Source organism: Carettochelys insculpta, chromosome 1, assembly GCF_033958435.1.
Source record: "Carettochelys insculpta isolate YL-2023 chromosome 1, ASM3395843v1, whole genome shotgun sequence".
NCBI classification, from domain to species: Eukaryota; Metazoa; Chordata; order Testudines; family Carettochelyidae; genus Carettochelys; species Carettochelys insculpta.
In genome coordinates, this window is record NC_134137.1 from 341,486,860 (window position 1) to 341,507,815 (window position 20,956).

Genomic DNA, 20,956 nt, shown 5'->3' on the forward strand with positions numbered 1-20,956 from the left:
GGCTGCCCTCCACCAGCTCCCTGGGGGTGTCCTGGATGTTCCAGGGTAGCTGGCTGCTGGCTATGGTACCTTTGGTTGCTGCAGGGGTGCCTGAAGAGCATGTATGGTAGAGGTGCACGTGCCTGCTGCCTCCATGCTCTCAGCTTCCTTCCACGAGGTTTCTGGGTCCTTGCAGCTTTAAGGGCAGATGGAGGCAGAGACCATAAAGCCCCACTGGTGCTGGAAGGGGTTTCTCTGTGTGCAGGTTTGCTGATGCCATGGAGGACTGCTTTTTCAGAAGAAGGGGTTGTGGAGCATCTACATACACTTTCTTCTGTTTGATGCTTCCTGAAGAAGGCACTCTTCCTGGTTGAGGAGCAGAGTGAGGACTCCGGAAGAGTCGCCACGTTCTTCTGGAAGGAATTTGGAAGAGCGTATTTTGTGTGTGGACACACCACGTGTTCTTTTGGAAGAGCCCCAGCTAGTCAGGCAGAACTTGCTAGTGTGGATGTGGCTAGAGAGTGCAAGTAGAAAAACACAAAAATACTCTAAGGTTCACTTTACCTCTTGCAGCAAGTGCTCATGCATCAGAGAGTATGAAGTCTTTACCAACATGTTACAAATTGGGAATGATCCTGCTGCCATTGAAATCAATGGCAAACTCCCACTAACTTCAGTGAGAAGCACTGTGTTAATGTTAACCTGAGTGAGAGGCAGTGATTGTTGTTGCTGTCACTCATTTAATCATTTTTCTTCCTTTCAAATGTTTCCCTGTCTTTTGCCAAGGTATCAATTATAAATTAAGTGCCTGAGAGACATTAATCTGCTATTACAACAATGAGGGGTTGTGTGGGAACTTAAAGACTAACACACTTATTTGTGCATCAGCTTTAATGGGTAAAGCCCACTTCATCTGATGCATAGGAGTGGAAATACAAAGGCAGGGATGGCTATATATATAGTCATCAAAAAGGAGATACTCATCAAGTATAGGACCAGTGTTAACCAGGCAAAATCAGTCAGGGTGTACATGGCTCACTCCCAAGAGAGGGGAAATTGCTTTTGTAGTGAGATTACCATTCTAAGTCCTTATTCAGTCCTAATTTAATTGCATTAAATTTGCAAATGAATTGCAGCTTTGTTGTTTTTCTTTGTAATCTGGTTTTGAAGGGTATTTTGTAGAAGGATGGCTACTTTTAAATCCATTACTGAGTGTCCAGGGATGTTGAAGTGTTCTATTGGTTTAGGTATGTGATCTTTCTTTATATCTGATTTGTGTCCATTTATCCTTTGGCACAGAAACTGTCCAGTTCAGCCGATATACATTGCAGAGGGGCATTGCTAGCACATGACGTATATCATGCATTAGTATATGTGCAAGTGGATGAGCCCTGAAGGTGTGGCTTATGTGATTAGGTCTTGTGATGGAGTTGCTTGTATTATGTATAGAGTTGGGAATGGGGTTTGTTGCAGGGACAAGTTCCTGGGTTAGTGTTTTTGTGGTGTGGTGTGGGGCTACTGGTGAGTATTTGCTTCAAGCAGTGGGGCTGTTTGTTGGAGAGGACTGGCCTGTCTCCCAAGGTGAAAGAGAGGGTTTGTTTTCCAGGATAGGTTGTAAATTGTCAGTGATCCACTGGAGGGGTTTTAGCTGGGGAATGAGGTGGGGGCGGCACTAGGTGATAACCAGTGGTATTTGGTTAGTTTCCTTGTTGCGCCTGTTCTGTAGTAGCCGACTTCTAGGTACTCATGTGGCTCTGTCAATCTGTTTCTTCACTTCCCCAGCTGTATATTTGTGATTTAAGAATGCTTAAAAAGATCTTATAGCTGCTTGTCTCTGTCTGAAGCATTGGTGCACATACAGTTGTATCTTAGGACTTGGCTGTAGACAAGGTGGATTGATTTAAATCAAGGTTATTTAAATAACGGATTTAAATAACCAAAAATCGTTTATCTAAATCAAGTTACTAAAGAGATAAGACTGCTTGTCCTTAGAATGCATTTACTTTTCAAGTAAGCTGTATTGAATTCACTGGGACATCTGTTTTTTGGTAAAACAAATATAGGGTGGGATTCCCTTGGAAAAGCTGAGTTATGCTGAAATAAAATAGGGAATAGTCTTATGGTATCACCATTATGGTCTGTGGCCATTATGTCCCAAAATATGGGGCATGTGTCATGTAATATAAAATAAGAAAATTACAGTGGGAACTGGCAACTCTAGATTTCTCTTATTGCAGTTTTCTGTGTTCTACACTTGAGTGATAGATTCTAAACCTAGTTAACTAAACAAGTCATAAGGATTTCCTAAGCTAAACTTTTTTTTTCTAGCAACATCCAACATGGCAAACAGATTAGGATATTTCCTGTCAAATTACACTTACACTAAACGGCATAACGAGTGTCTTGAAGAATGATACATTACAAAGTGAATTATTTAAGTTACAGTAAAACCCTGAGTTGCATGGGGGTTGCAGCACAGCTTTCAAGTTGTGCTTAAGTCGCATTAAAGTGAGTTATGCACAACTTGAAGCTGCGTATTTCGAGGGCTTACTGTACTAACAAGTTGATCCATTCAGGCATATTCTCATAATCTTTTCCCAATAAACAGTTTTCCTTATGTTTCATTCTGGTAATTAGGCCCTGCATCTTCTTCTTGCACTGCTTACACTTGACATGTTTGCCTTTTTTACACAGAAAACAAATTTCTCCAAAATATTCCCAAGTAGGGTCCCTTTTACACCTAGAAGCCATGAGTTTTTGTGGGGGAATGTAGGAGGCTGTGTGTGTATTGAACAATATCTTCCCCTTTCCTTTCTAGTCCATTGCATACAACTGTCTGTGCTGCCTCCGTCCTTTCCAATGTATTGTCATTTGTCTCTCTGTCTTAAGACAATGTCTTAACTAACTCTTCTGCCATGCTTGGCCAAGGTTCAACACCACATAAGTACAGAACAAAAACAATCCTATCCAGCTTTCGTCTTTGTTTTAAAAAGATTAATTTATAGTCTACTGAGAAACAGAAATTGAAAGCCCAAAACTTTCAAGAAGCAAGAGCTAGTAGTTAGTATTACAGGTTGAATCTTGGTAATCCGTCATCCTCACGACCTAGTTGGTGCCAGATGAGAGAATTTGGTGGACCACAGAGGGTAAATACTGTCTAGCAGCATTACCAACACTTTCACTGATTACAGGGCTCTTAGAAGATATTTGGGGTAAATTAGAGCTAAATAACAGCACAGAGCACTGAAAGTCAGAACTGATGGCTGTAAACAAACTTTATGGCACCATGGGAAACTTGGCCATGCCCATGATAATTGGTCATCCAGTTAACTAAAACGCTGGATTACAAGAGAGTGATGGATTAGAGATGTTCAACCTCTAGCAGTTAGGCTGGACACAATAGAGTCATTAATTCATTTTTATGAGACTGTAAGTGTATGTGTAGCATGTTTGTGATTAGATTTAATTGTAACTTATTTTTATATTTAACATTTAGTATTTTATTAATGATTTCAAAAAATAAAAAAAACTGATTTAAATAAATAAAATAGATCCAATTTTTTTATTTTAAAAATCATATTTTTTTATTCACCCTGGCTATAGACAATAGGTGTGTCCTGGATGGAAGCTAGAAGCATGTAGCTAGAATAGCTGTCAGTAGGTTTCTAGCATAGGGTGGTGTTTGTGACCATCTTTCATTTGCACTGTAGTGTCCAAGAAGTGGAACTTTTGTGTGAACAGGCTCAGGCTGAGGTTGATGGTGAGGTAGAAATTTTAGCAATACCAGTGGAATTCTTCAAGGATTTTTAGGTGTCACAAACTTTGGCTTTGTCTCTTTAAAACAATGCTAAGGGCCCAGGGTTTCTTTTATCTGCTTTATAACTTTAGGCCAGCTTGAATTAATTTAAACTAACAAAGGCATGAAATTTCCCCCGAAAGACTGCTGTTTTCACAGAAAGCCTAGCCATTGTAGCATATACGTAACAGTGTGAGAGACTGTAGTTCATTACTTCTCTGAGTCCCCTGCAATATTAAAATACAGCCCACACTTGTTGAGTTTGAGACAAGGGTGGCAGCTTTTGTTCTGAATTTCCATCTTTTTCTTTGTTTGCTCGGCTCTTTATATTATTTTAATATGCTTAAGATTTTTTCCTTTCTCCTTTTTTCCTCCTATTATTCACTTTCTAATGCAAAATAAAGAAAAACTAGCATCATATGTACCGTGCCCTCTAATAAACATGTATCCCATTCTTATTAACATAATTTTATGCTTTGTTTAGTAACTATTCTAATAATCTTTTGCTTCATTTATTTTTTCTAGTGTATTCCTTCAGCAGTTGTGAGTTTTGCTATAGCAAGAAACAAAGTTAATGTGGTAAGTGCTTAGAGCTTAGTTGATTATTAATTTTTCATTCTTTAATTATTTGAAAAACATTTTTTTTGCAATTGTTTTACAGATACCCAATTTTCAGATTCTGTTTGTTTCTACATTTGCTATAACAACAACGTGTTTAATTTGGTTTGGATGCAAACTTGTCCTTAATCCATCGGCAATAAATGTGAGTTATGAAAAAAATTATCAGCCAACTCTATATTTGTCTTTCTCATAGATTTATAGACTTAAAGCCGGAATGGACTGTCTTGATCATGTAGTCTGATCTCTTTGCAGGACACGGAACCTCACCCATCTACTCCTGTAAGAGATTCATAAATTCAGGCTGTAATGCTCCAATTCATACACAAGATCGAAAGAGTATATTTCTTAGACCAGATCAATAAGCATTTGCTAGCCAGGAGTAGGAGAACCTACTTCCACTCCTTGTGCTGGCAACGGAGATAAATGGAAAGTATAGGAGTCACTGATTTTAATAGGCAACACCCAATAATCTTTCTACATGGTAGGAGGGGAGTGTCTGATAGATGTAGGCTCATGGGTAGCAGGGGAGGCTTCTCCTTTGGGAGGCTAACCCCCTACCCCACTTCTTCTGACTGAGGCTTCGCACCCTCTTGCTGCTGTCAGCCCTCGCATGGCTTGGAGTGAGGCTGAGAACTGTGCCTGTCATCCCCATGGCCCTACATGGGAGGATGGAGGGGGATGAGCGCTCACTCAGGGCCCTGGGGAGACGGGTATGCTGAGAGCTTGGCTGTGGCTAGGGTCAATTATGAATATTGGCAGTGCTATAATTAGTCTGTCATGTCCCTTATTTGATGGTGAGTGAAAATCCATATTCAAAGACCTAAATATTTGTTCTGATTTTCAGAGGTACAGTTAATGCTAATTTTGAATATTTAGTTTAAAACTTTTGAAAATCAGACCACTTTATGTGCTTAAATTTAGACACCTATAATTGCAAATTTTGACCTATAGCCCTAGTTTTCTTGAAATGATTTTGTACGTAAGCATTCCACTGCATTCACCCAGAGTGTATTTGTGTCCAGAGTACTCTAATTGGAGACTGTTGGCAGCAGTACCACAAGGGCAGGGGTCTGCAACCAAAATAGCAAGAAGAGCCATTTTTTCAAATGCGGTTACAAAATCAATACTTCAAGAGCTGCAGTGCTTCCACTTGTCAAATCTAGTGAGCATATAGAAACAAGTTATGTCTTTCCAAACAAATACACTGTTAATGTGAATTCATGTACATGAAACAGGACATTTAATTATTTTTAGCATCCTAAACATACTCATAAAAAGTTTTCAGCTTATTGATATTTTCAGAAAATCACACTACTAATGTGAATTCATATCAATGAAATGGGACATTTAATTATTTTCAGCATCCTAAGTATACTGATAGTTTTCAGCTTGCCAATATTTTAGTGCAAATTCTGCTGCAGAGTTTCTTTGGAGAGTCATTTAATGTTTGGAGAGTAGGCTCTTGTTTTCATTTTCAAGCAAGACTGTAGACTTCCTTCATTCAGTTGGTTTCTCAGTTTGCTTTTCATGAAATTCATATTTGAAAACACTTGCTCTCACAGGTAAGTAGCTCCAAAGATGGACAGGCTACCAAATGCTTCTCTCTTCATGTTGCTATAGGCATCCAGTAAAGAATTCCAAACTTCAAACACAATTTGGTCTTGTTTTCAGAGTGACTGTATTTCCTTATGCCAAATATGGGACACCTGGTAAAATTGCTCATAATCCATCGGGCCAATGCCATACAAATGTTCAAAATAACATTTACTGAGCACCCATTAAAAACACATACCGCATGATTATAACTAGTAGGTTAGAAGAATTAAAATATATTTACAGTTAAGTAGTTACTGCTCTTTAGAAGTGCCTGCCTTGTCGTCATTTTGCTGTCCTCCAGTATGTGATGCTTCCAGCCCTGACTCTCCCCTATGGGCTCCAGAGGCTTCTCCTCCACAGGGAGCACACTGAGAATGCAGGATTAAGTCCTGCCACTCCCAGCTGCTGCCCCGCAGTGGGGCTCCGGACATGGGGTCTCCTGCCCCACAGTGGTGCCCATGGGCATAGGGGCTGCAGCTTCCCAGTGGGGGCCGGGGAACTCAGGGATGGGGACTGCAGGCACAGGAACCACCAGCAATGGAGGCTAAAGCCTGCAGACCAGTGAGGTGCCTAGCCTTGGGGCAGCAGGAATGCTGTCTGGCAGAGAAAGGGGTTGACTGCCCCACACCAGGGGCTCCCTGACTGCCCCAAGCAAAGGGGCACTACAAATGGGGCTGCTTCCCCCCAGAGAAGGAGCCAGGGGGCTCCTAAGCTGTCCCACTCCAAAGGTGCCCTGGCTGTTCCATGCTGTGGGCTGTTGGGAACTAACTACCACCCCACAGGGGAGCTTCCCAGCTCCAGGGGTGGTGGCCCTGCAGGGGCTGCTGCCAACTGGGGGGGCACTGTCCAGCTGTGGGGGGGATGAGGGATGGCTGTGGCTCCCCATCTGTCCCATGCCTTGGGGTGCCAACAACAGGGCTGCCACCCTGCTGATGGGAGGCACTCCCTGGCTGTGGAAAGCGGCTATTCCATGTGTGCAGCTCCCGGCTGCTCCGCACCTCAGGGCTCAGGGAACAGGGCTGACACCCTGTGTAGGAGCTCCCTGGCCTCCCCACACCTCTAGGTGCTGGCAACAGGGCTGCCATCCTGCCAGAGGGACAGGGGCTCCCTGGCTGTGGAGGGCGGCTGTCACATGTGTGAGGCTCCTGGTTGCCCCATGGCTCAGGTTCTGGGAACAGAGCTCCCCGGCTGTCCCACAATATGGGGCCCTGGGAATGGGGCTGCCATCCCTTGTGCATGGCTCCCTGGCTGTCCTATTCCTTGGGGCACTGGCAACAGGGCTACTGCCCTGCTGTGGGGATCTTCCCAGCTACAGAGGGCAGCTGCCTGACAGGGAATGAGAGGCTCCTTAGCTGCAGAGGCAGCTGGCTCCCTCTCCTGCTGCTGCCTGTGCACCTGCCAGGCAGTACGTCATGGTGTCTGGCCAGTGTCTGGTTGATTTTACCTGCAGCTGTGCAGCTGCACTGACTTGGGGGAAGGGCAGCTCAGGGGGGAGTGAATATGAGACAATTAGCCCCTTTGTTAAAAAAGTAGGGACACCTGCCTGATGACTAATATATGGGACTGTCCCAGGGAAAACCGGACAGATGGTTACCTACTTGGTTTTTAAGTGCAATCATTTCAGTACATCTGTGTTGAAGTGCCAGGGTAGATTTCTGCCTTTCTAGATGTCTTTGTTCTGCAGATCTACCAATGCCAGTTCCAGTTCTGCTTGTTCAACTCCTGTGAATGCTGAAAAGTTCATTGCAGAGGTATCAGGTTGAAGGAGATTCAACACATATGACAAAGTTGCCTTTTCCTTTCTAAATGCCTAAAATTGCCCTGCAAAGTCTTCCTGAACTTCTAGCGTCACATTTTTTAGGTTTGCAATATTAAGGTCATTCTTTGTTGCCTTTTGGAATTGCTTCAGTGATGGGAAATGAACCAGCAAACCTGTCTCAATGCCTCTCAAAAACAATAGTAGTTTTCACTCAAATGATAGCACCTCTTCTGAAAGGGAGAGAGCTGTTTCTCTTTACTTGTAGCTTTGTGTTAAGGCCATTTAAATGTGAGGTGCTGTCCACCATGAAGTGAAATTTCTGTAGCCGCATAGGATCAGTCAACTCTGCATATTCACTTCTTCCACGCAGGCTGCAAAACATTCTTGCCATAAGTTAAAAAATATGGGTTGGATCCATGGACTATAAGATGGATGCAAAGCTGGCTTGATGGTCAGGCCAAATGTATAGTGGTCAGTGCCTCAGTATCTGGATGGTGGTCAGTTTCAAATGGAGTGCCTCAAGGCTCAGTTCTGGGGCCGGTGTTATTCAACATCTTTATTAGTGACCTGGATGAGGGCCTGGATTGCACCCTCAGCAAGTTTGCTGATGACACTAAACTAGGGGGAGAGGTAGATACATTGGAGGGTAGAGATAAGATCCAGAGTGTCCTGGATAAATTGGAGGATTGGACCGAAAGAAATCTGATGCGGTTCAACAAGGAGAAGTGTAGAGTCTTGCACCTGGGGCAGAAGAATCCCAAGCATTGTTATAAGCTGGGGACTGACTGGCTCAGCAGCAGTACAGTGGAAATGGACCTAGGGATTATGGTGGATGAAAGGCTGGATATGAGTAAACAGTGTGCCCTTGTAGCCAAGAAGGCTAATAGCATATTGGGGTGCAATAGGAGGAGCATTTTGAGCAGATCTAGAGAAGTGGTTGTTCTCTTCTATTCAGCACTGGTGAGGCTACATCTGAAGCTTTGTGTCCAGTTTGGGGCCCCCCAGGATAGAAAGGATGTGGATGTGCTGGAGCAGGTTCAGTGCAGGGCAACAAAAATGATTAACACTGGAGCACATGACCTGTGAGGAAAGGTTGAGGGATTTGGGCTTATTTAGTTTGCAGAAAAGAAGACAGAGGGGTGATTTAATAGCAGCCTTCAACTTCCTGAAGTGCAGCTCTAAAGAGGGAGAGAAACTGTTCTCAGTGGTTACAGATGACAAAACAAGGAGCAAGGGTCTGAAGTTACAGAAGAGTAGTTTGGATATTAGGAAGAACTATTTCACCAGGAGAGTGGTGAAGCACTGCAGTGTGTTGCCTAGAGAGGTTGATGGATTCTCCATCCCTAAAGGTTTTTAAGTCCTGGCTCGACAAACTCCTGGCTGTGATAACTTAGTTGGGGTTGATCCTGCTTGAAGCAGGGGGCTGGACTTGATGACTCCTGAGGTCCCTTTCAGCCCGATGATTCTATGATTCTATGAAAATGCATAAGCACATTTCCCTTGGAAAGCCACTGTATCTTGTTGTGCTGGAGAAGGTTGGAATGTTGACAGCTAACCTCTTCAAGAAGTATGCAGAGCGGCTGGTGATTCAAGCCTTTTGTCATTATTTTGTTGATGACCTGCATTACCAGGGTCATCTCTCCTGTGATCTCAGGTGGAAATGTTTGTGCACAGAGTGGTTCTTGATTAATTATGCAGTGAAACGATATCACCTTCTGATCCAGCATTTTCTGCATCAGAGAGACAAACCTCTGGTGTTCCCCTCTCATATTTGTTGCCCCGTCCGTCATGACTGAGATGATGTGGCTGTTGTTTATTTCTTTCATTTTTAGGCAGTCAACAGCTGAAAAATATCTTCTCCCCTTGTTTGGCCTTTGAGACTCAGCAACTGAATAAGCTCCTCTTGCGGCCCTTCAGAATTCACGTACCTGCCAAGAAGGGCAACTTGTACAATGTCATCAATATCACTCGACTCATCACAAGCTTGAGAGAAGCCCCAGGGTGTATTAATGTCCTTAATCTGCTTGCTGGTGATATCTGTGGCCATTTTTAGAGTTCTATCCCTCAGTGTCTTTGCAGACAATGGCAGATCTCTAATTTTCTGAACAATTTTGTTTTTGTTTTAGAAATCACTGCACAGCCGCTCTGATACTTTGATAAAACACTCTTTTATATATTCACAATCCATGAACTGCATTCCTCATTTCTCTTGAGCTGCCACAACGCTAATGACCGTTATGTCACTTGGTGATTTCACCCATTTAGCAAACATGTTGTTAATTTGCTCTGCTTTGTGTAGCAGCTCCTCCACGGCTTGTTTTTTCTGGCATCTCCAGCTGGATACTGCTGGACAAAAGTTGCATGTTTTTGGAGAAAATACCTCTTGAGATTGCTTTTGCTGTTGGTGAATTTCTCATTGCAAAAGAGACATAAAGGGAACCCAGCCAAACGTGTTATACTTGCAAATAATTAAGTCCATTCAGTTTGAAATTCTTGTTTTTTCATCTTAAATTTTCCTTTTTTTAAGCCCTTCCAACCTCACTTTAATTATGCCAATTTTATTTCACATTTAATTTCAATTTTCTTTCTTCAAATGTATATTGTCCTTCACAGCAGGAATGCCACAAGCTTCCTTTTCCTTTTGCAAAATCAAGACTTTATAAGCAACATGATGAAAACACAGGCAGAGTATCATATCCCACTATGCACTGCACATGTAAAAGGGGGAAGTTAGCCAAGATTTCAAGATCACACATCATTTGCTATTTAGATATGAATTGTTCAGAATTTAACAGAATTTTTAAAATAATCATTAATGTTTAATTGTATTGAATGAGTTAGTTTAAACTCATTTTAGGATGAAGTCTGCCCCCATGATGTCAGCATAAGATATTTTTGCCCAGAGGATGTAGGCCCCATCTGCTCCACATGATTTTAAAGACATTTTGTAGAATTAGGGCTCTAAACATAATTGGCTGCGGCTACACTAGAAGCATCTGTTGAGAGACGTTTCTGTCAGAAGAGATTTTCTGACAAAACTTCTATTGACAGAGTACAGCCATACACAAAAGCCGTTCAAAAGAGCGATCTGCTCTATTGACAGAGTGGCTGGACTGCTCAGCTGCTCTCTCAGCAAAACAGCTGACTGGAAGCACAGCAGACAGGGCTGCCCCGTGTCCTGGAATCCCTGTCTGTAGACAGGAGAACCCCTGGAATGCCCATACAACTTTTTTGTCCACAGGATCTGTTGACAAATGTGCTCTTCTTCATCTGGGAGAGGCAAAAGGTTGTCAGCAGAAGTGCTGAGTTTTGTCAATAGTCTGTCAACGAAACACATTTTGTGTGTGGACGGGCAGTGAGTTTTGTTGACAAACACTGGTTTTGTCGAAAAAAACTCACTAGCGTAGCCATAGCCAGGTGTGTCTATATGCTTACTACTCATGTAATAAGTGGTAGTAAATAGTGTTTCCCAACCCTAATTGTTAACATCCCTCTAGGGCAGTATCAGTTAGATATTTTAATTTACTTTCACACCTGGGTTGGAGAGCAAATGATCAAAAAGGAATATGCTGTACCTGTGGATATGCTCTTAAGCTGGAAATATCAGTTTGCATGTCAGCCCTCCACATTGAGCTGGGAGGCACTGGTGAGCCAGTTCCCTGCAGGCGACGCTCCATGACACACCTGCTCTCTTGGCTAGAGCTTCAGCTCTAGCCCTGCTTGGCATCCCAGGAACTGGCACTGCTGCTGGTTCAAGGCAGACAGCGTTCTCACATGGCCAGGAGCAGCTGCGTGTGGACACAGCAGCTGATCTGCACAAGACCCAGCACCAGCTCCTTGCCCGCCTGTCAGGCAGCAGCAGCATGCTCTGCCTCTTCCCTGCGGCATGTGCTGCCAGTGTAGTGGGGAGCCCACCTGAGGCGAGCTCTGTGGTTGGGCTTTGCTCAGAGGTGTTTGTCACCCATGGCAGAGGCAAGCAGAGGCATCAGTGGCAGCTGCACTGGAGATCCCTGTGAGCGACCCAGCAGTGCCAATTACCCCTCCATCCCCCTGTAACCATTCCACTTTCCCCTCCCCTCTCAGCCCCCTGGCTCTGCCTGCCTTGCCTTGCACACCGCCCCACTGCTGACCTGCACCGGCTTAGTGGAGAGAGGGAGGGAGGTAGCTGGAGCTGGCCAACACTGTGGAAGATGCAGGTGGTGGGGAGGATGCAGAGTCGCTGCAGCTAGTACCCCTCTCTGGGGCCAGACAGCTCTCCCAGGGCCCAAATGGGCTAATGCTGGATCCCCCTGGAGTTCCCAACTGCCAGGGAACCAGTGCCAAGCCATGAGTGCTCTCCACACAGTGGCAGTAGCTTTGCATGTGTGCTCCCCCTACCCCCAGACTGCCACGTGCTCCTGCCTAGTGTGCCAACCCCTGTGCTATTGTTTCAGTGGTGGCGGGGCAGGGTCATTACAGTGTCTGGAGCTGCAGAGGGGTCAATAACTGGAGCTGCAAATGAGTGCTTAAAGAGCCACAGGTAGCCAACCCCTGGACAAGGGAACGCATACACCCTTGTGCACTGAGCTAAGGGTATAAAAAGGGGGATGTCCACAGACTGATTCTCAGTTTTTCCACCACACAGGACAAGAGTTGCAGGTCCCTATAGCTTTTGCTCAGGTTTGTCAGCTTTAGAGAAATTACTCCTTTACAGTATATATAGTTCATTTATTAATAGCTTATAGTGGAGTTACAGACTAGGGAGCTAGTGAATTTATTATTTAGCAATCCCCAGGCTTCAAGCAGTGTACCATGTGGAAGGCCAATACCTTTTTGGATGGACACAAAAGCTACTTGATCTACCTTGGTGAGGTGTCTATAGGGGACAGGTACCTTATTTGTACCCTGTTCCCGCCAGAATGAAGGAAAAAAAAAGGAAATTTTAGCCTCAAAGTACGTCTGATGAAAGAGTCAAGACGTCCCATGTCAGGACTGGACCTGGACTACTAGATATCAGATTCCATTTTGACAAGGCATGCTGCTCCAGTGCCAAATCATAAATTGAAGGGAAACACCATTCCTTGTCCTCAGTGCCAGCTTCATTGAAGCAACGAAGGGTCCTGTGGCACCTTATAGACTAACAGAAAAGTTTAGAGCATGAGCTTTCGTGAGTTAACTCACTTCTTCAGATGCTTCATTGAAGTACTCTATGCATTCCAACTCTGATAAACACTCAAAGTCCCAGTCCTTGCCTCACAAGAAGTCTTCAAGTTAATCCTATGGTACTGAGAAAGAAGAGGTCTCTGAAGGAACAACTGGATGACTTTTACTGGTTACCCATTACTTCTGAAATTATTTGCCTTGTATTTAGTTTCATGAGGGTCCACCTGGCTCCCATATCTGTTGTTCACCCACCACTTAATCATTTCATATAGGCAGTTCACCTCACCCTTTGGTTTCAAGATTTTTGAAATTTCATGAATGTCTACATTTTTGTGTCTGACCCTATAACTTCATTGGACCTTAATCATTTGGTGGCCTTCTGCTGACAACATCACTATCTTTGTTATTTATGAATATGACGTTTCTGATGGTAACCACTTCTTTGGAATTCAAGCTCTTCTAGCTGACCTTCCTTTCAGTCTGTCATGAAGACAAAGTTTCCCTTAGGCCACACCATAAATTTATGCCAAATGTGGTGTCAGCTTTCAACCTGAATTACGCTATCTGCTGATGTTTTTCACAAATCCCACTCCTCACAGATGATAGCTTTTGTTATTGCAGTTGGGTGCTTTTGCAGTGGATGTTTTTGGAAAGGTATGTGTGTTTGACAGGGGACACTTTGCCAGTTTTGAGGGTAGGCTGTTTTCAGTTTTTATCATTGAATGTAATGTGTTCTTTTGTTGCCAACTCACCTGGTTTTGAACGATCCCTTTTTAACTCTTTGCAATCTTAATCTTTGGACTTAACTATCTTGAGTAATTTTGTATTGTCTGAAAACTCTGCCGCCTCACTGTGTATCCCCTTTTGAAGATCATTTATGAATATGCAGAAGTGGAAAAAGTACCCCGAAAGTTCACTTCTGGATACTTGAGTACAATCTAGATATGATGTGTGTGTGTTTGCACGTGTGCATGTTTGTACTTTTAACTCAAGTAGTTTTCCAGAGAGACCCTGGTAATTTGTATTTCAGTACATTCTCCCGTACCCCCAAGATCTGTACTTCTATTCAAGTAACTTTTTGGATACCTTTTCCACCTCTGTGAATATATTGAACAGCGCTGGTCCCAGATTAGTACAAGCCTCTCACAGGACATCTCTATTTACTTTTCTCCATCCTGAAAACAGACCATTCATTCCTACCCTTTTTTTCCTCTCTTTTAACTGGGGTGCCTGGAAATTTAATGGCCCTTAATTTAGTTTAATGATAATACTTTCATTATCTCGGGCACCCTGTCTCTGTTTATAAAAAACTTCCTGCCCCAAGGGCAGACAGTGTTAGCAGCACAGAAATCGTTACATTCCACACTCAAGCTCTGGCTCCTTGGTACTGAGCATCCAGTATTTTTTTGTGTAGATGCTTGAGCCTCGATGCACACATGGAATCAGTACCTATGTCATTCTTTCAAAGCCAAAGAAAGACTTCCAACCTTCAATATTGTCATAGCTTTGGTATTCTATTTACATCACACAAGGTTCTTTAGAGCAATGTTTCTCAATGACTGGAGCAGCACCAGTCCCAGAGATCTCCCTAACAGGTTAGGAAGGCAGCAAGCTGGTCCTTGGCATCTAAAAGTTTGTAAAACACTGTCTTAGAGCATCTCCCTTGCTCTTTGTAGTCTATGTGAAGAGAGTAAAGGCCATCAGTGTCAATTCAGCATATTTCAGACTGGATTTTTGATTGTTTAAACTTTGCTATGATTTCGCTAAAGTCTCTCCTCCACTGAATATTGTGTCTCACTCCACCTGGGCTTATTCCACTTCATCAGCTTTCCGTAGTTACACTGATAACCAATATCTGAGGAGCAGCAATGGGGTCCTCTGTACATACCTTTTCCAGACATTTTGCCATTGTTCAAGCCTCTCATGATAATACCAGCTTTGATAAATTGGTGATGCAGTCTCTGTTCAGGTGGTCCAAAGTCCCACCACAGGAAGGAAACTATTGATGAGTCACTTGCAGTGCAATATGTATGCACTTAATCATTTGAAAGAGGGAAAAGGTTATTTACCTGTACAGTAACTATAGTTCTTCAGGTTGTGTTGTGCATATATACATACATGACCCTGCAATCTTTCTTACCATTGCAAACACTAGACACGCAGTGGTGTGACGAAAAGGAGACAGAGGTGATAGAGAAGCCCTTGTTATGCCCTAGACTCAGTGCACAAGGAGAGCAAAAGCATGTGCACATCTAGTTGTATTGCTGGCAAGTCTGACTCGGATGCATTGGTTCTCATATACCTACAGTAGAATTTGTATGTGCGCAACATTTAAAAGAACAAAAGTTACTATATAGGTAATCTGCCATTTTTTTCAGGGTCCATAATAATCTGCATTATCATTCCATTATGTACTGTCAGCTGTAGTGAGAGGAAAATATTTTGACTGTAATTAATACTTTGCTCTTATACAGTGGTTTTTATCAGTAGCTCTCAAGACATTTCACCAGGCAAGTATCATAATCCCCATTTTACAGCAGGGAAAACTGAGACACAGGAAGGGGAAGTGAATTATCCAAAGTCACCCCACAGATCACAGGCAGAGGGGGGAATCGAGCCTCTGTCTTTCACATTAGAACACTAACTACTCAACCACCTGCTACCTCAGAGTCTGCTGCTGTTTGAAACAATATGGAATTGTCTACACTATCTCCCTACTTTGAAGGGAGGATGGTAAGTAGGATGTTGGGTGATTATTAATGAAGTGCTGTGCTGCATGTGCAGCACTTCATTAAGCTAATTCTCCCCAGTGGCAACTTCAAAGGGATAAACTTTGAAGTTGCCCAGGCACTTCAAAGTACCGGCGGGTGAGCTGCAGCTACACTAAGCCGGCACTTCGAAGTTTAACACTTCAGAGTTGCTGTGGGGGAGAATTAGTGTCGTGAAGTGCTGCATGTGCAGTGTAGCACTTCATTAATAATCTGCCGACACCTTACTTACCATGCTCCCTTCGAAGTAGGGAGCTAGAGTAGACAAGCCCTATTATTTATTTGTATATGGGGAAGGGGAGTGGAAATTTGCATTTCGGTTTAGAAATTTAGAAACATAAAAGTTAGAGATAAATTTATAAACTAACCACATTTAATTTCCGATTTGTTGTACAGAATTTCCAAATTCTGTAGTCTGGTTTAACAATCACAAGACATCTTTGGCTGATTCTTCGTTCTGTTCCAAGATATCTAAAAACAGATACATGGCTCATGTGTCTTTGATCAAAAACAACTAGACTGACTGTGCACAAGGCTGATCCATGGTGCTATGATGGCTACTGGGGGATCTCTTCACACTGTGGAGATCCTCCCAAGGCCATCTATTGTAGCCTCCCTACTTGCCTGTTTCATGACCATAATATAATTTCTCTGATGATTCATTACACAGTTCATAGACTCTGTGCAGGGAAATATTAGTAATTAGGTCTGACATAAGTTCGTTGCTAATAATTTGGAGGACACTGAACCCATAAAATGTTAAATCTCTGTATAATTCAAAACAATTTATGACTTAAATCAACACCATCTGTGGATGGCCATTGTTATTGTTCTTCAGCAATATTACTCAGTTTCACAGACAACTTGTATAAAAAAGTAAATGTAAAATATGTGACCCAGATCGCAGGGTATGCTGTGGCTGCTTTGTGGTTCTTTCGTAGTGCAAAATAATGCTGGAGTCAGTGTAGACAGCCATTTGAAGATCATCCCAGCACAGGGTAATCTTTGGCAATGGGTATATCTACACAGCAGCTAGAAAGCCATGGTTGGCACATGATAACTGGCATGTGACTTGAGCTTGCAGTGTTTGGGCTTGGGATGGAGCCTGGGGTCTAGCAGCATTTGGGACTGTAGGAACCCAGGGCTCACCTTCCAGCCTGAGCCCAGAAGTCTTCACAGCAAAGAAACAGTGTCACAGCCTGAACTCCATGAGCCTGTGTTGGCTGGCATGGGCAAGCCATGAGGCTGGCTTTGCTTGGCTGTGTAGACATAATCAGTCTGCCTGCAGCACCACACTCCTCCTCAGCTGTTAGCATCAGGAGAGTAGCCAAGAGAAAGGGTATGTGACTGGGCTCTCCCTGCATCCTGGCACTCTCTGGCTGCTATATCAGTCATTTGGGACCATTGGCAGCTGATACAAGTTAGACACATTTTTAGGCAGCTCTGATTTATGCCAGGCACTAACCTGGTGGAAACTGGCCCAAGATCAGGCCAGTACAAAGGTGGCTTTGTCACCTTTGTGACCTGTCTCCTTCCTCTAAGTGGAAGTCTGTGCTCCTCAGCCACAGAGCAGTGAATTCACGTGGTTCCAAAATCCTTTCCTAAAACATTAAGAGATTTGAAACCCACCCTAGTCAGATACAGCATTTTAAGAACGGTTGCTAATTATCAGCGAGGATTTCTTCTGATTAGGAATATCTCTTTAAATTGTATTTTACAGTATGTTTTAATGTGCATAGATAAAAAGATGGTTGCTTCTGGTTTCAAAATATGAAGTTGATACTTTAGCCAAAGTAGTATTTTTATTATTCTGTTGTTCTTCATGCTGCCTCTTTCCGTAGAAGCTAAACGTGTCAAGGGTGGCAAGATGCCTAGATCTAAACATGACACAGTGAGAAAGATCAATTTCAGTGCCTAAAAGAAAGCTTCTCAAACCTGACAGGTCTGTTTTCCTTCAAGAAGATCAGGGGGTCAGCAACCTTTCTGAGGCAGTGTCAAAATTTGACCTTTTGATTTCTATGTATGGGTTGAGTGCTGGTGATACTTTTTAAAGTTACTAAGGCTACATCTACACAGCATCCCTATTTCAAAATAAGCTATTCGAGAATATCTGTTCCAAAGTAACACTACTACACAGAGAAGTGGCATCTACACTAGTAAGCGCATTCAGAAAATCTGTCCCCATTTTGAAAGTGCGTGTGGAGCATCTACACACCAAACATGCCCTTGAGAAAGGAAATGGAAAGAATGGGGCAAAGCTTTCAAAAATGCTCCTCTGGTCCTGTATTAGGAAGAGCGCCCTCTTTCGAAAGAATCTTTCAAAAGAAAATGTGTGCAGACGCTCCACGGAATGCTCTTTTGAAAGAGGTCCTCCGTGGTGCTGGCCAGCTGGAGTGCGGAGCGGCCCTCGCCAGCAGCAGCAGAGCTCAAAGCTCCCTGCGGCCAGCTGCGTTTAAAGATGCAGGGACCCAGAAACCCCCTGGCAGGAAGCTGAGAGTGTGCTGGAAGCAAAGCAAAGTGCTGCAGCACACCCTCATGGCCACCCCCTCAACTGTGAAAGAGTGCCATGGCCAGCAGCAAGCCACCACGGGAGCCCCAGGGTCCCCTTTAGAGCCCTCACAGGCCTCGCAGGAGCCTGGGAAGCCACCGAAAAGGGCTCAGGGACCTCCTCAGCCTGTGGAAGGAGGATGAAGGCCTCTGGGGGATGGGTGGCAAGTGGCAGAATGCTGCTGCCTTTGCCCGCCTTGTGACCAGACTGGCCACCCAGTGACACCCTGCCCACACACAGGAGCAAGTGCAGAGCAAAGTAAAGGAGCTCCAGCAGGGCTAAGCCTGGGCCTGGGACAAAGCCGGCTGGTCAGGGGCAGGTCCCACAACCTTCCCCTACTACTGGGAGGTCTGGAGCCTCTTGGGGCCCTGGGACACCTTGCCACCACCTGCAGTCCTGGACACCATGGCAGACGAGCTGCACCCTGAGGCCAAGAAGGAGCCAGGACCCCAAGGTAGCGCCACCCAGCTGGGCACCAAGCCGGAGCTGCTCTCTGAGGACTCCAGTGATGGGGACCTGGTCATTGACCTGCCATCGCGGTTGTTGAGTTGGGCAATAGCCAGCAGCACATTGCAGGACTTCGGTGAGGGACCCTCTCGTAAGTACCCAGTGGGGTGCACACTCCAGCTTGTGAGGCGGGGGCACTATAGCTGCCAGCGGGCCACACACATGCCCAGCAGACCCAGGCTGGACACATCCCAGATGGCCATGGCTCCCGGCATGCTGTAACAGCCACCGGCAACACTCATCACCTGCCCCTGTGGACAGCACTGTAAGCCATATATGTGGGGAGGGGGTGTGCAGGGCCAGACTGCAGCCAGGGCCTTCCCCACCTGGGCGGAGACCCCCTCAGCACTTACAATACCCCATGGCTTCTGTGCCATTGGATGGGGGGTGTGGGGCTGGTGCCCACAGAGAGGGTGGGGAGCAAGGCCCTTGGTCTGTTAGTGAGGGACTGGTGTGTCACCTGTCTCTTCCTCTCCATCTTTGCAGCCACACTGCAAGAGGGCCAGGTGAGCCCTGGACTGCCTGCCAGAGGTGGAGGAGAGGGCCCAATCACGCCCCTCAGCAGCACCACAACGGGCCTGCAGCAGGAGGGTACGGCAGCGGATGGAGGATGACAACGCCATCTGCTGCCAGTCAGAGGTAGCTGAGTGGCACCTCTGCCTGGGGGAGGCAGACATGGCCTGGTGGAGGGAGGCCTGGAGTACCTCTTGGCCAACCTCAGGGACATAACTGTGGTCCTGTGGGAGCATCTCGCCCACCTGGTCCTCCCCTTGCATCCGCCCACTACCCCCACCTTCACCGAACCTTACCCCACCAAAGCCCTCCCATGGCCCTACCTCCCCATGCTTCGTGCTCCATCCCAGCCCTGCCGAGGACCCTGAATCAGGGGTGGGAGGGGACCCCAGGGCTGAAGGGGCTTGTGGCTGTCCACCCCTGCCCTGGACTAATGCACCCCTCCAATGCAGGTTGGGCTGGTCCCCCACCCAGGTTGAGCTGTTCCCCCCTTCCCCTGTCCAGGTAGAGTTCCCCCCCAGGTTGAGCTGCCCCACTTCCCCAGCTCCCTTATGTATATAGTTTGCCCCTGTTCCCCACTGTAAATAGTTCTGTTCACTGTTTGTAAAAATCACAGAGTTAATAGTTTTCATTGAACACTTTATTTTTCTACCATGACGGTGTCCTGTGCTTATGGTGATGGGATGGTGAGGGGTGGCTATGTGTATGGGGAGATGGTGAGGCATGTATATGCCGGGGGGCGGGCCTTCATGGAGTGGCTGCTGCGGGGGTCACTGGGACCCATGAGTAAGCCTCTAATGGTGGGCCTCCCTAATGTGGACCCCAGCCCGGTGTGCCTGGCAACTCAGAGCAGTGGTTGGCTGTTCGTAGCTGCGCCTGGACTTGGCCACCTACCCCTGTATGAAAGCCTCACCTTTGCCTTCCATGATGTCGTGGAGGGTGCAGCAGGCATCCATCACCTGCAGGACATTCTGTGGCCTGACCTCCAGGTGCATGAGGAGGCACCTTAACTGACCCTCCAGATGCATGAAGGCTCGCTTGACCACATTTTGGGCGTGGTTGAGCTGGGCGTTAAAAATCTCCTGGGTGGGATCTGGGTGGCCAGTATAGGGCCGCATTAGCCAGTGCTGTGGGGAGTAGGCAGCATCTGCCACCATGCAGAGGGGCATGGTGACACTCCCAACCAGGAGCTCCCACTGGGGGATGTATGTCCCAGCCTCCATGTGCTGGCAGAGGCTGGAGTTCTGGAACACATGGGCGTCATGTGTCTGACCACCCCACCACCAAGTAGATGTCCATGAACCAGTCCTTCAAGTCCACCAGCTCCTGGAGCACTATATGGTGCTGAAGCAGTGCAGGAAGCTGAGTGCAGCAAATCCCACGATGTCTACATCCAGATCCCCCACACAGATGACCCGATGCAGCAGCATGGTGTTGATCGTGCGGACAACCTGCATGGGATGGAGGGGGTGCGCTCTCATGACAGCATGACAGGGTGTGCCCTGCCTCCTCCCCTATTCCTCCTCCCAAATGCACCTTCCCTGTCTTCTATCCCATGCCTGCTCCCAGTAGCTTCCCCCATGCCCCCTGCTGCTAAGGCTCCCCCTTGGCTGAGAGCACCTCCCACTTCCCTGTGGTAGGTGTGTGACCCGAGCATGCCTTGCCTCCATAAGGACAGCCCCGACAGTGGCCTTGACTACCCCAAACTGGTGGTCCACAAACCAGTA

General features: G+C 45.6%; 1 protein-coding gene across 5 annotated transcripts in view; it reads left to right on the plus strand.

Moving 5' to 3' along the window:
• MLC1 (modulator of VRAC current 1) overlaps positions 1 to 20,956 on the plus strand; it is a 49,965-nt gene that overhangs the window by 12,335 nt on the left and 16,674 nt on the right. For 3 of the 5 annotated variants that reach the window (XM_075015619.1, XM_075015627.1, XM_075015636.1), the window contains 2 exons: positions 4,301 to 4,354; positions 4,437 to 4,538. The exons of 1 other annotated variant lie outside the window; for it this stretch is intronic. In XM_075015619.1, coding sequence (XP_074871720.1) covers positions 4,301 to 4,354; positions 4,437 to 4,538 — 156 coding nt within the window. The remainder of the gene's footprint in view (positions 1 to 4,300; positions 4,355 to 4,436; positions 4,539 to 20,956) is intronic. One more of the 5 variants, XM_075015644.1, reaches the window with a different exon arrangement.